Raw genomic sequence first — 16,158 nt, 5'->3', positions numbered from 1 at the left:
CAGTGGATAACAGTTAGCTGCCTTCTATTTCAGGAACAAGCCTTTATAACCAAGGAAATATATGCATAGTACATTATGAGAAACACTGGACTGGAAGAAACACAAGCTGGAATCAAGATTGCCGGGAGAAATATCAATAACCTCAGATATGCAGATGACATCGTCCTTACGGCAGAAAGTGAAGACGAACTAAAAAGCCTCTTGATGAAAGCGATAGAGTGAAAAAGCTGGCTTAAAGCTCAACATTCAGAAAACAAAGATCATGGTATCCGGTTCCATCACTTCATGGGAAATAGATGGGGAAACAGTGGAAACACTGTCAGACTTTATATTTTTGGGCTCCAAAATCACTGCAGATGGTGACTGCAACCATGAAATTAAAAGACACTTACTCCTTGGAAGAAAAGTTATGACCAACCCAATAGCATATTCAAAAACAAAGACATTACTTTGCTAACTAAGGTCCATCTAGTCAAGGCTATGGTTTATACCTGTGGTCATGTATGGATGTGAGAGTTGGACTGTGAAGAAGGCTGAGTGCTGAAGAATTGATGCTTTTGAACTGTGGTGTTGGAGAAGACTCTTGAGAGTCCCTTGGACTGCAAGGAGATCCAACTAGTCCATTCTAAAGGAGATCAGCCCTGGGATTTCTTTGGAAGGACTGATGCTAAAGCTGAAACTCCAGTACTTTGGCCACCTCATGTGAAGAGTTGACTCATTGGAAAAGACTCTGATGCTGGGAGGGATTGGGGGCAGGAGGAGAAGGGGACGACTGAGGATGAGATGGCTGGATGGCATCATTGACTCGATGGACGTGAGTGAATGAACTCCGGGAGTTGGTGATGGACAGGGAGGCCTGGCGTGCTGCGATTCATGGGGTCGCAGAGAGTCGGACACGACTGAGTGACTGAACTGACTGACATTTAAATTCTTATTAAATTTCTAATAAAGTTTTTTGTACTAAACCTTCATTCTTACTACTTCAAATTATTCAGAAAATGACCAAGAAAAAATTTTTTTAAGATACACTGCACCCAGATGATAAATAGTGATGACTGTGTCCCTAGTTGTATATATTTGTACTTATCAATTTTTATCACAGTAGTGATAATATTTACTCTTCAGTACAGAATGGGGCATATTTGTAGTCTACCTGGTGGCTCAGTCAGTTAAGACTGCCTGCTATGCAGGAGACCCAGGTTCGATCCCTGGGTCAGGTAGATCCCCTGAAGAAGGGAATGGCAACCCACTCCAGTATTCTTGCTTGGAGAATTTCATGGACAGAGAAGGCTGGCAGGCTACAGTCCTTGGGGTCACAAAGAGTCGGACACGACTGAGCCACTTTCACTCCCTCATGTAAGACATTACAACACTGACATTTGGATTTAAATACCTGAATTCAGGATTATATAAATCTTTCCTATTTAACATAAAGGCTGGTCAACTGATATACAACACCTACATTAGAAGACACTACAGGCAGGGACACCACTTCATGTTCCAAGTGTTGGTAAGTTACTAGATGACAGGAGGGAAGGCTTCTCAGCCTACTCTTTCTACAAAGTTCTGGAGAAGGAAGTCTCATACATTCCTCCCAAAGGGAAGCAGATTATCTGATTGGTGAGAGTCTAACAACCACTGAAGCAAGTTTTTGCACACAGGTTAGGTGTGCAGGCTCCTACTTCAGTTGTAAATCCTTTTCTCAGGGAATAGCTAAGAAAACTCATTTGATAAATGAATTCAATAAAAGTTCTTTGAGTGCCAGTTCTTGAGATACATCAGTGAATAAATCAAAGATCCTTACCCTCAAGGAACTTAACATTCCAAAGATGGAAAGAGATAATAAACATAGTGAATAAGAAAACTGAATTGTATGTTAATAGACGGTAAGTGCTCTACAGGGTAGGGCAAGTAGCAGCAATAAATAATATGTACCAGTAGGTCTCAATTGTGAAGCTAATACCTAAGCAAAATTTGAAAGAAGAAAAAGAATGAGGCGAGTGGATATTTGAGGGAAAGTCATTTTGGGCAGAGTGAACAGCTGTAGCAAAAATCCTAATGCAGCAAAGATCCTGACATATTTTCTTTTTAACAGCAGAGAAGCCAGTGTGAGTGGAGATGAGTGACAGAGAAGGATGGTAGGAAGAGTTCAGAGGACCACGGGACACTGCACTAGGGTCCTGCACGCTACTGCAGGGACTCTGGCTTTTACTCTGCATGAAAAAGACCACCTCTTAGTATCAAACAGAGGCGTGAAATGGTCTGACTCACATTTTAAATGGATCCCTCTGACTGTGGTACAGTTTTAAAGGGCAGTTGGGAGCAGAAGGAGGTAGAAACAAAGAGATGATATTCTCTAATAGTTAGAATCCTGCTGGGAAAGATAGCTAAGTGTTGGCATTTCTCAAACTTCTATTGGAAGATACTTTTACTCCAGGCCCAAAATATTTCTGGTGATGGTTAAATTCTATATATACTTTAAAGGCAGAGGTGGCATGACGATCCTGACAGTTTAAATACAGAGTATAAGAGACAAAAAGAAGAGTCAAGGATGACTTGATGCCTTAAGTAATTTACTTACCTTCTCTGGTCCCATTTTTCCTATCTGTAAAATGCGCGTAATTACAGAATCAACCTCAAATTGTTTAAAAAGTTAAATAAATTAACACATGTAAGACATGGTGTCTAAAATAGTGTTCAAAGGGCTCCTCCTTTCTTCTAGTATCTGTCTCAGGAAGTGTTAGTTCCACCAAGAAAAAGACTTTCTCTTTCAGCATCTTACCCTGAGTAGGGGTATGCAGGGTAACCTTAGGGAGAATAAACTGATTCTGTTAGCTAATCACTTTTACAATAATGAAAGGACATTACTAGACTTTGGGTTCTCTAACAGTTAGAATCCTTCTGAGAAGGACAGGTGTTATGACTCTCAAATTTTTCTGTAAACTACTTTTACTCCAGACCCAAAATAATTGACTTCAAATAGCATGTAATGGTTTCTATGAAGTAATCAAATTGCTCTGTAATCAGCATCAGTTATTTCTGAAGTACTGAAAGCATTATAGGCACTTTTGCAAATGACAATACTTGGAAGTTTGTTCAGTTGTGAAACAGTGACACAAGAATAAGACACAATGTATGTCTGAAGTAAGTTTAAGTTTTAAAGCTATCTTAAAGTTTACTAAATGTCAAATGCTACTTATTTTTCTAACTATAAAAAATTTAGTTACAAAATTCTAATAAGACAAATTTAGGACAGGAAAAATGCGTGCATGACTTGTGAGCAAATAAAATTACTCAAACAGCCAATCTGAATTAGAATGCAGAATACAGTAACAGAAGTGAGTGGCAGGATCCATCATTTGTAGGTAAAGGCACCTCTGATCCAACAAAAAGATCCTAAGCAGTGGTTTCTAGAAAGCACATACCATACTACATAAAAAAAACGGTAGGCAAAGTCTGCCAGAACTGCCAACAAAAGGGTTGGGTGGGTGTGGGTGTGGGTGTGTCTAAGTCAGTCATATCTGATGCTTTGCGATCCCATGGACTGTAGCCTCTGTCCATGGGATTCTCCAGGCAAGGATACTGGAATGGGTTGCCATGCCTTCCTCCAGGGATCTTTCCAACCCAGAGATTGAACCTGGGTCTCCTACATTGCAGGCAGATTCTTTATCATCTGAGCCCCCAGAGAAGCCCCAACAGAAGTGGTACATAATTGCTAACTACAGATATTAGGAAGGTGTCAACAAGTAAGTGAAACTTGAGATGTAAACTCGAAAGGCAGAGGAAGAAACTGACATGGAGTTCGCAACAAAGCACTGGAAACACAACACAAAACTGCCCTCATGAACTTCCCATCTACCAGGAAAGCATGAGGAAATGAAGCAAGATTATATTAAAATGTGACAAGATGATTCTTAAATTTATATTAAGCATCAGAATAATGTTTCTCTCTTAAGTGGCAATTAATAGTCGGTTATAACCATCATAAACTAATTTGTTAGGAGGAAATAATGAGACGCTCAAGACACTACAAAAAACCGTGGAAGTTTAGCGGGGACCCAAAACCCCTCACAATCCTTCTTTACATCCGGGGAAATACACTACCCCCATTTTCCACATAGGAAAATTCTTAATCACTCTTTTAATGTACCTTTTACTTATCCTCTACCCACCACACTTTAGGAAGTATGGGCAAGATACAGAAGCTATAATCACCTAGGCATTAAGCACCTAGCGTTCGGCAGGAGCTCTCGTTCAAGGCCAGCCCTTTTTATGCTCTGCATTTCGGTCACTCTTGCCTTCTCCAGGACCTTGTACATGGGGTACTGCCACTATCCCATCCCTCACGCACCACTCACTTTCCTCAAGTACACACATGCTCAAAACTCTCTCACCATAAAACTACCGGCAAATAAAACAAAGAAGTTACAAGTTTAAACCTCTTTTTGCCCTACATCATCTTCTAGCTACTGTTTTTTATTTTCTTTACTTCCCAAGAGCTGCCCTGGTGGCTCAGATGGTAAAGCATCTGCCTCCAAGGCGGGAGACTTGGGTTTGATCCCTGGATTGAGATGATCTCCGGGAGACGGAAATGGCAACCCACTCCAGTATTCTTGCCTGGAGAATCCGACGGACAGGAGCATGGTAGGCTACACTCTATGGGGCTGCAGAGAGTCAGACACGACTGAGTGACTTCACTTTTTTTTTTCCCCCCCAAGCTCACCTAGATAAACTTGGCTGTGATTTATTCTTGCTGTCTCCACTTTCGCCTCCAACAAACTCACTCCTTGACCCAGTGCAACTTGGTTTCTGTCCCCACCACTCCTGCTACTCTCAAAAAGCCACCAAGGACTTCCTAATTATCTAGAACCAACATGAAAACTAGAGATTCTCTTACAAATATTCACTTTCTGAAAGAATCGGAATAATCAGCAGTTTTAAATTTTATCCAATTTCAAATGCATGGATGTGTGCATAACCATATCACCAAAAAAGCATTTTAAATTAAAAAGCTGATTACTGCAAAAAGAAAAACAACACTGACCTGCATGGGTACAGGTTCCTTAAGATAATACCCTTCAACAATTTGTTCTTTTCGATAGTGATCTATGATGTCCCCAATGCTGTTAAAATAAAAATTACTAACACTGACATAATTTGTCTCATAAAAATTGCAAATCTTAAAAATACACACAAACCTTGTTAGCAAGGATTATCTGTTTGCAAGTTTTTTTCCAAAGTATATAGCCAGAATGTAGTAATAGAATACATGATCATTACAGTCACATTACTTTAGAAAAGCAGGAATGTTCCTAATATTGATTTACAGGTCAGAAATACTTGACTCAGAGATTTCAGTTTTCCACACACATAATCCAAGTACCACTATATGTGAGGAAAGGATTAAAAGTCTACTTTTTTTTTCTTTTTGTTTTTAGACAAAAATATCTGAGAGATTGAACAAGAAATGACAGACAAATCACATTTATTTAGCAAGTAGTGAGTTCAGGTTAAAGTTAAGAATTTTTATCATCTGAATGATAAATTATCAAAAGTTACCATCATTTTACATATTCTGCTTTTATAGTAAGATGGAGTCATAAGACAAATAGCAGGTGAAAGCAGAAACAAAAAAGTGAGGGAAGGAGGGAAGGAGGGAGGAAGGAGGAAGGAAGGAAGACCCGGAGCTAATCTTATATGTAGTATTACAGCTACAGCAGGAAAGGTTTATTGATGATTTTGATAAAAATGCTACAAAATAATATTTGGAAAATATCACAAATAAAACTGAAAATAAAATGATGTTATATACTGTATTTTAACACAAACTTTAACATGAGTTTTTCTAAGTATAAAAACGTTTCTCTATAATCACTTTGCCATTTTACTGTCCTAAATATGTAAAACCTAGAATTTTTAACTTTCCTTTAATACACTAGAGGAAAGGATATTTTAGTGACAGCTAGGCAACATTTCTCAAAACATCTTGTTAATTTATCATTTGATTTTTTCATGTTTTTCCTACTGATCCAATAACTGTTTTATATACACATAGGTGTATATTTATATATAACTGGATATATATTCATCACTATTTTTCATAGTTGTTCCTACTGAAAGAATAGTTGAAATGTATATCTCTTATCTTTGGAGATACATATGTATATATATACACACACATATATATTTATCCCTGATGATAAAATATCTTTGCTATACTACAAAATTATTTCGAATTAAATATAAAGTATAATGTTAAAAAGCGAAACAGAAGACTTGAAAAGCTTAATAAAAAAGTACAAATGAATATGAACTAAATACCAGACATAGCATTTAACATGTTAGGGTGAGGGGAATGAGACAAGCAAAGAATTTTAAAGGTGAAAAGTAGGAACCAACAATTACAAATTAATACCAGCTTGGGAACAACCTAATATTGTTGGGTAACATTATTAGTAAGTCTTAGGTCATTCTTTAACCTTTTTCCTATTAAAATGTCTCACTGATAAAAGACTAATACATTTTCTTTTCTTAGATTAGATGTTCTGTTGTCCTACAGTTAATGTATGAACTTACTAACAAATTTGCTGCAAATAACCTGTGCATCAATAATCAAAAAATCATATACATTATTTTGGAAGAAATAAATTATTAATTTATATTCATGTTTGACAATGTCTAAAAAATCCCTGGACATGACAACTAAATTACATTAAATGTCTTATAATTTCAAATATTACAGAGTCAGAAACTTTTATATAATTTTGATTCTGTTAAACTATTATGATATTTCAACTCTACTCACCAAAAGTAAAAGATAACTATAAATTTCTCCCAACTTACCTGTTATAATATCGGCCTCCCATCATAAACTGATTGTTTGGTGTTGGACATATTTTAAACCGCTGAATATTTTCACTGGTCCGAAAATAAAGTGAATAGTCCCCAGGAGTATTATCTGACGGTCTCACAAGAAAACTGCAGACTTGACCAACTGTAAAAGTTAATCTGTTATTTTATTCCCTAATTATCAAATTAAAAAATAAAAAGAGTTAAGTAGTATAATTACAAACTACATTCAAAAGCACATACAAATTTTAATTTTCACCAGGTACTTGTTTTATAATAAAAAAATCTTAAGGCAATTATTTTTTTGTATTTTCTGGTTTATGAGTCACAACCACCCATAATGTTACTTGTCTTTATTACATAAAAATACAGGGCAGAAGTTTACAGCAATGACTTCTGGTTAATAATATATATATCTGTCATAACTTGGAAAGAATACTGTAACCACAGGTAGGGGGTACTGGGTAAAACTGCTACACTGTTTGCAAATCCCATGATAAGAAAAGTCGAAAAAACAGTTGAATTGAATTTTACTTTCACACTCTGTACTTAATACTTCTGATTAAACATTAAAAAGTCATAATTGTAATAAAATAGTAGTAAAAACTTATAAAGGTAGATGAAAACAACTGAAATATTTGTGTACCTAATCAAAATTAATACACATGCACTATATTTCATTTAAAAGGCATGATCTTACAAAATCATAAGCAGCAAAATTATATATCAGATATTTCATATTAATTTTAGAGAAGTCTTTTTGACATCTGCAACTAGCAATGACTCTTACCACTAAGATGCTTTTCTACCTTTTCTCTGTTTAAGTCCAAATGACATAGGAAAGATCAGAACTTTATTGCTTTTGGGAAAGCACAATGAAAACTTAAAATATCAGATGTTTCTCTGTAAGTTACTAATAGTTCCAATCATCATGCCAAATCACTTACTACCAAGTAGTTTTATGTTCAATACAAAGAATAGGAACTACTGCAAAATTGTGCATGCAAGCGCTTATGTGTACTTTTCAGGGCAAGAAATCACCAGACTCTCAAAAGAGTACATGACCCAAAGGAAATTAAAACTAATTTAAGAAAATTAAGTTTAGTTCTTTTTTAATTTACATGCCTAAAACAACAGTGAGTGCCTCAGGTATTTGGTGCAAATTCAAAAAATATAAACTATATTCAAAATTCAGTAAATTCATTAAAAAAATATTTTGATGTCACTTTGAAAGCAGATAGGATGTCATTTTGGTTTAGCATTTCATCTGTTACTACCATATGGCATTATCATGTTCTTTATTTCTAACCTATATTCTCACAATATAATTGAATACTTAATAAAACTGCCTCAACTGTTTCAGAAGAACTAAGTGTTAATTAAATTAAATGTAATACCTCATGGCTTGAATAGTAACTCAGATAACAGTTTTAAATAATCAGTGGTTTATTCACTGTATACAGAAACTACTGAACTCTGGTCGTTTTTTTTTTTTTTTTAAAGAACTAAGACTTATAAATTACAGATTATTACTTAAACTTGTCTGAAGGTCTTCTAAAGTATGGCTTATTAAAGACATATTTGGTAATTAAATTTAGTCTTAAGTTTTAGTTAGGATGAATGATGGAATATTTTCTTTTAAATAATAAACCCACAACAGTTTCAATTTTTATTTTGCCTATCTCTGTAACAGTTTTATGAAATATTAAAACCACTATATTTTCAATAAGGCCAGAGTATATAATTCTACAAGTGTATAAAGATAAATTCAAGAACATTTGCTGCACCTAAACAATAAGAAAATGAAAACATAATATTGCTCTATAGGAGACTGATAATAAATTATGGTATTTATACAATGGAAAGTTTATGGTCATTAAAAAGAATGAAATTTTAAATATGCAGATATGGGATAATCTCCCAAAATATGTATTAAAATGAACAAAGTGTGTTGCATGTTCCTGTGAGAATGTGTGAGGAGGTACGTATAAAGGTTTACGTCACGGTAAGGAAGGCAGGCACACACAGACAGAAAACTTCTAGAAATACAGGAAAAGACTCATCTGGCACTGCTCCTAAGGAAGACTGTAGGGGCCTGGTCCAGAAAGAAAGCACACTGTGCACTGAACTTTATAATGCACTTGTGTTTTCCACTAAAAAACACCAAAAATACCAATTTCTCTGTGCTGGGCAAGAAATTACAGTATGCATAAAAATCAAAAGAGTGCTAAAGGCAAAACACATGGTAAGTGTTTTATTCTTTTTAAATAACATTAGAAAAGTAAAGTGAATATACAAGTACCTGTCATTAGTAAATTATAAGCTTCTTGTTTGGAAATTTTCCCATGGAACCATCTTAAAAAGAAAATAAAATATGTAAATCAAAAAGTCTTTTTTGCTGTTAACTAAGTCAAAACTAAATGACTAACACAATACAGTTAAGTTTAATTCAAGGTGACATGTTGAAATAAATGTAATGCAATTCATCAAATGACCTCATTCCTTTGACATTACTTTGTAAATATCTGTAAACAGATGTTTTGTAAACAAAATATACAATGGGCTGTCTAGTATGAACTACAATTTCCATATTAATTACCAATACAAAAAATAGGATTTAATTCTGATAATGACAAATTATTATCGTAGCTAGTATTCTTTTCTTTTCTTTTTATTAGGAGTGGGGAGTGGTACAGGTAGAGCCCACCAAAACTGCCAAAAAAGATTAGTCAATTAATTTTCTCATACTTCTCTCAAAGTGAACTTCCCTGAAAGTTCTCCCTTTTCAGTCAATGTAGCAGACTACTACTTTACGGAAAGCCAGAAAATAAGATTGAGTGATGAGAAAGAGTAGATATCTGTTTGAGCTAATGGCCTATCATATCAGATCGCTAGAATATTTTATACTCTGATACTTAAGACTTTAGAAAATGTTATAGAAGGCATTATAGCGAAAATCTACTGCATATAATGTATTTAAATAATTTACCTCAAAATAAAATGATACATCTGGAATTAAAAAATTAATTACTAGTAATTAGTTAAAATCTCTCATGTACCAGAAGGACTATTATCTATCTTGCCAATTAACACATGTATGTTAATACCAAGCTGACAATATATTCTCAGTGTCTACTATAGTATTTTAATTTCCAACCTGTTCTTTTCAGTCATGACTAAAAATAATACTGTAAAATTAAGACATATAACTGCCCTAAAATCCAATGTTACAAGTTTAGAGGCTGTTCACCACTGTTTTAAATTATCCACATGATTATGGGTCAGAGTATAAAATGAAACTGGATTTTTCTCTCTTCACATGAATAAAATGTTAAATGTTTAAATCCTCTTTTTGATTTTATTCTAACAATTAACTCACTAATTCAAATTCCCTGAGGCTCCCAATGCTAATTATGAATAATATAAAACAAGTATACAATATCTGGAATAGTCCAGGTTGCCCTAAAAGGCAGTAAAGTTCCATACTGCATTCAAGTACGGCCGAAATGACCATTTAGTACAATGCCAGAACAAGATTTCTGTATTCTAGGGGAGAGATGATTAGATGACCTTGAAGGCCTATCCTATACTTCTATAGCTAGAATAAAAGAGAAAAGGGGAACATAAAGGCAGGGGTGGGGTGGGGTATTGGGCAACAAATGGCGTTTATACAACAAGTCAGCAATACCGCTTTCTGAAAGGATTAGATCAGAGCCTCCTCACTGAGAGATTTACCACCTATATGTAAAGTGAATCTATTTCAAGCACATGGTTTGTACCAATAATAGAAAAATGGGTCTGTGACCTCAGGGAAGACCTCTTTTCAGTAAGAAAAAGGAACATAAATACAGTATAACTATAAAACAAATGTAGAAAATATAATGAAGCACTGTGATAGGTACATGCTGAGGGCATTTTTGGAATAACAGAGCCCCAATTCTGTAGGGTGTGTAAGGGAGAAGATAACAGAAAACTTGCTGGCAAGAGTGATAAATGAGTTAAGTCTCTAAGTAAGAATAGGCATTAACCAACACAACAGAGGGGAATTCTGGCCTAGGAAGTAACTTGAGCAAAGGAGAAAAAACAGTGATACACATTTGAAGATCTACAAGCTGGAGAGGTGGAAATAGAACTAAAAATGACAAGAGATGGGACTTGTAAGGAAACAAGGGCTGGATCAGGAGAACTTTTCAGACTCTGCTATGGTAGAAAATCAGACAAGAATTGTCAGTGAAAAGTAATACAATCAGATACATGTTTTAGGTGTTTTAGCTGTTGGAAGAAAGGATTTGAGGAAACTAAAGTGTCAAGCAAAACCAACTGGGAGGTGCTCATTACATCAAAGGAATACAGCTAGTTATACCTTCTGTTTAGTCTCAAAGAGCACTCCGGGATGTTAATGAGGATGCTCTACTGCCAGTCAACACCTTAAGAAGTTACAGGGAGCTGACAAATACATAAAATAAACCAACAATGCAAATTTATCTTATGCTAAATACCAAATGAGTAGAAAATTATGAAGTTTCAGAAAATGGAAAAATCACAATGATATTAAATTATTTAAAGAAAAAAGATTTCCCAATGCCAGTGAGAGTTACAGTTTACACTTAGAAAACTGGACACAGCTTTAGCTATTTACTGGTATTTGACCTCTTTTTTTCCCCTTTTCAAAAAGAATCCATGGCATTATTTTAATAGAGATACAAATCTACGTTTCTCGCTTCTCTTGGAAATCAGGAGGCTTTCGTCAACACTAGACTCCTAAACTTTGACACGTCAATTAGTGCACGCACCTCACTGCAGGCAAACATTGGCTAGTTTTGACTTCCTGTGTGTATGTGCTCAGTCGCTTCAGGCGTGTCTGACTCTTTGCGACCCCATGGACTGTAGCCCACTGGGCTCCTCTGTCCATGGGATTCTCCAGGCAAGAATATTGGAGTGGGTTGCTGTTTCCTCCTCCAGTGGATCTTCCTGACCCAGGGATTAAACCCACATCTCCTGCATTGCAGGCAGATTCTTTACCCACTGAGCCACCTGGGAAGCCATTGACTTCCTAGCCTTCCCTAATACAAAGAATGAATGTTAGTTTCCATTTATCACATTTGCATTATATAAAAAATTAGAGTAGGGAAATACTGTAATAGAAATTACAGTAGGGAAACAGTTCCATGTACCTTAATTTCTATCAAAGAGGGAAAATAAAGATTAAGATTATTGTAATTTGAGAAAAATGGGAATACATACACCTGACTCAGTTCATCTGCTTTCATTATCTGTATGCATCCTCCAACAATAATTAGAATTTGTAACTCCCCTCATAGGTAGTGAGAAGACCTCAAACTAGTACAATCAACAAAGTACAATCTCACTGATGGAGCCTACCTTAGCAGATACATAGAACAATAAGGAAAATGAACTCAGAAAATATCTCATGCTTCACTTAAAGAAGAGTGGACACTAAATTAGATAACTGAAAGCACAGTATCTGGCTTAATGTTTTCATGTTCTAAGGGTTAGAACAGAATAAACCAACACGTGAGAAGCAAGTCTTCAATGCCACCCATAATTGCAGACAGGAAGGTAAGAAAAAGTATTCCCCTGAAAACATTAGAAGATTAACAGTCAGTTAAAATAATATGAATAAAACAGAACTGGGATTAAGAGGTAAGGTCTTTTAAAGAAAATATATATACAAATAAATATCAAATGGGATGAGAAGGATACTTAGAAAGATCTTCAAGGACACTAATAAATTAGAGCACAGCCGACACCCCATGAAGAACGATGACCTGTAAGAGCAACTAATAAGGGAAAAATGTGGCAAGCAGTAAGTGTAGTAATACCCGGCCTTTGAATTAGTGCTTATAAGATACTTAAAATCTGCCTTAAAAAAATTATAAAAACAAAGTCCTTGAAGAATCTTATTAATATGATAAAGAATTGTAATTCAGGGGAAAGTTCTCTGACTTTAAAAAAACAAAACAAAAACTAAACTATAAAGTACATAAAAGATATGGCAACAAAAAGAAATACTAAGAAGTAATCAACAAGAAAACAAAGTGTGAGAATTATTATATTTATAATGTTATTAATGTACTGTTTACTGTTAATCAAAAAGTTGTTTGGTGATCTAAGAGCTGTATGTAGGTATAAGACATGTTCATTATCACTAGGTCCTTAAGAAAAGAGAAATCAATTCTTGAGTCAAATAAAAATAAATTTTCAAATCAGCTCAAAAAATATCACTTTTCTTCTAAAACGTTTTTAGATCGAAAGTTTTCCAATTAGTAATTGTACAGTATATTTTTTCCTTTTAATAATTAACACAAACTTACATTTTTCCTTCATGTGGATCTTCTTCCCGGCCCTAAAGGGGAAGACATTAAAACAGTATTTTATGTAACTATTAATATATTTTTGATAAAATTAATAAAATTGTATCTTCAAATATATCTACACCCCGACCTTCATATTTATTTATGTATATACAGGAAAAGCTGTTTCTGTTTATGAAAAGTCTTTTCAAACCTCTTCCCCTTAGTCCCTCTCTCTCTCTGATTATTCTAATCCAGGCACTTTTCCTTCCTTTTTTTAAACTATTAACAGCAGCCCAACTAGTATAACTACCTCTGTGCCCCACACCACTCCATTATGGAGTCATCAGTTTCAACTTCAACTCCGCCCTGCATTAAGAAACACCAAATAAAACAAAAATAAACAAATTTTAAAAATAAGACCTTTAACACTTCTCTACCCCCTACAATTCCTCACTTTACAACCAGAATCCTTTATCATATGATTCAAGTCTACGTTTCCTATCTCACTTCTCTTTAGGTATCTATATACCGTAACCATGGTATATAGAAGCCCATAAACTGCCTCTTTGGTAATCTACATTCTCCCACCATTGTAGTTTGTTCTTTTTCACTTAGAACGCCCTTTCCACTCACTACTTTCCTAGCTATTAGTTAAACCCTAAACTGTGTAGGCAGGATCTCTCAAACACAGTGCCTACTCTATAACACTGCATCCCTAAAACATAAATATGAACTTTTACTCAGAAAAGACATCTTTCATCATCTCTTGAACTTTACCTTACTCTATTAGATATTGCTATAATATACTGGGTGATATTAATTTCATTATCGTGGCTATAAGCATCTTAAGACCCTAGTCATTCTTTGTTAATACCAACTACCACCAAACCACTAGCACAAAGCTGGGCATATAATTTTCACTAGTATCTGTTGAACTGTAGTCCTAAATACCCAGCCAGTATACTGTGGCGTCAAGTTTCCATTGAATAAAAAAGGTAGGAATAGGAAAATGGACTAAGTATATGTAGACTTATTAATACTTCTCTCAATTTGGTCCTCACTCAAATATCGAACCAAAGAAAAATCAAACACTTGCTAAATGCCTTCTATACTACAAAACACTCAAAAAAAAAAATGACATAAAAACAAAATGCATTATTTTCTTACCCAGAGAGAGTTAATCTCTACATGAGATTTTTACAGAATAAATTTATTTTACAATGTAATGGGATACAAAGTTAACAAGGTGCTATGGAAACACACGAAGAACAATGTAGTCTCAGAAAGCATAAAATCTCTCTGAAAGAAAAAAGGCAACATCTGAGCTAAACTCAGAGACAATCAGATTTCCCAAATCAGTCCAGCAGGGTAAGAGTGTCAAGGAAGACAGAAAAGAATAGGCAGAGAGACAGCCATTCATTCAGCAAACACTGACTGATTGCCTCTACTGCAAGGCATTATTCTGTTCAATGGCGACATATCACTGAATCAGAGACAAAAATCCTCAGAGAGCTTATATTCTAGAATTAAGACATAACAGAACAAATTTGTTTGGTGAATGGTAATTAAAATTAGAATGTCATAGTGGAAAATCTCTCAAATCTAACCACCAACCACATGTCTGAAATCTAGATAATCACCAAATGGCTCTTTAACCTTCAAGGATTAACTATGTCCCAATAAAGACCATTATGAAAAATCATCCTAAATATTGGAGAAAAACTGTAATTGTGATTTGGATTATTCCACTACTAATTCAAAGTATGACCATATTCATTTTTAACAGCCACATCACATCGTTATTAATAGCTCACTCATATTGGGCTATTAACTTGTTCTTTTTTTTCTTTCCTTTTATGTTAGGTCATGTCTCCTTATCTCAAACTGGATTTTTCTTCTCTGTGTTCATCAGATAATTTTCACTTATCCTTATTAAAACTTGTTTTGTTAAATTTGACCCAGAGTCCCAAGAGCTTGAAAGAAAAGTTTAACTATACTTCAATTCCTTTAAATAATCAGCATAATGAGGGTAGGTGTGTTACAGCAGGAAGAAAATTCAACATACTGTGAAGAAACTTTTTAGTAAAACTAATCTAGATAATAAGATTCTTCATTTTGAACACGCCTTGCCCATAGAGAATAAACACCTCTTCTGCTGTAGAATACAGAATTCTAATCTAGGCCTTAGTTCTAAGCCCAACTCTTCTACCTAAGTAACGATGTGACTATGAGTATGGAACGTATCATACCATTTCCTCAACTCTTCCCACTTTTCCTCAGTATGTTTTACTTCTACATATCAAGATCTGGCTGCCAGAATAGGCAGACAAGAGAATTAATAGCAAAGAAAAATATTCTCCACTGCCGTCCTCCTGGAACAATAATCAGAGCACAGGTTTCAGCATATTACCAGGTTCAAGGCATAATTTAAAAATAGTCACTCTGAAGGTTGTGGAAAGAATAACAGAAAACCATTCCATCCTGCTGGACAAATCCAAATGAGTGAATTCCTAAACTATAATATAATGTTTAATATGTTTCGGTGATACTGAATACTGTATTTGAAGTGCAAATGCTGCTTGAATGCTGATCTGTATCTAGAAATGCATACGTAGAATTATTTATACTGTGTCTAAGACTGCTGATAATGTACTTTGTGATGACACTGAAAATAAGCCAAATATTCAAAATATAAAACCATGTGATAATATACATGTAATGTAACTAAATTTCTCCAAGGTTACTAAAAAATTATACATATATTTGGGAGATAAAGAATTTGAAAGCAAACACGTGCAACCATTTGAGATTACACAGTCAGTCTGACATAACATCATTTATGAGGAAGACCAAGAAGACTTTTAAAAAGGGATACAAACAAGCACAAACGTTAAAATTTTTAATTCTAGAAACTCATTAAAACTTTGTGAAAACTGGCAGCTACAGAATGATGTGGTTAACGTGGATATGCTCTTTACAAATAAATAGCATT

General features: G+C 34.7%; 1 protein-coding gene across 3 annotated transcripts in view; it reads right to left on the bottom strand.

Moving 5' to 3' along the window:
* The window catches only part of RASA1 (RAS p21 protein activator 1), a 109,548-nt gene that overhangs the window by 37,411 nt on the left and 55,979 nt on the right, over window positions 1–16,158 (bottom strand). For all 3 annotated transcript variants that reach the window (XM_069590066.1, XM_069590065.1, XM_069590064.1), the window contains exons 6-9: window positions 13,185–13,216; window positions 9,152–9,204; window positions 6,844–6,994; window positions 5,045–5,123 (exon numbers count right to left, since the gene is read on the bottom strand). In XM_069590066.1, coding sequence (XP_069446167.1) covers window positions 5,045–5,123; window positions 6,844–6,994; window positions 9,152–9,204; window positions 13,185–13,216 — 315 coding nt within the window. The remainder of the gene's footprint in view (window positions 1–5,044; window positions 5,124–6,843; window positions 6,995–9,151; window positions 9,205–13,184; window positions 13,217–16,158) is intronic.

This window comes from Ovis canadensis, chromosome 5, assembly GCF_042477335.2.
Source record: "Ovis canadensis isolate MfBH-ARS-UI-01 breed Bighorn chromosome 5, ARS-UI_OviCan_v2, whole genome shotgun sequence".
Classification (NCBI taxonomy): Eukaryota; Metazoa; Chordata; class Mammalia; order Artiodactyla; family Bovidae; genus Ovis; species Ovis canadensis.
The sequence above is the reverse complement of the archived record's forward strand: the minus strand, read 5'-3'. Positions and strand labels throughout refer to the sequence as shown.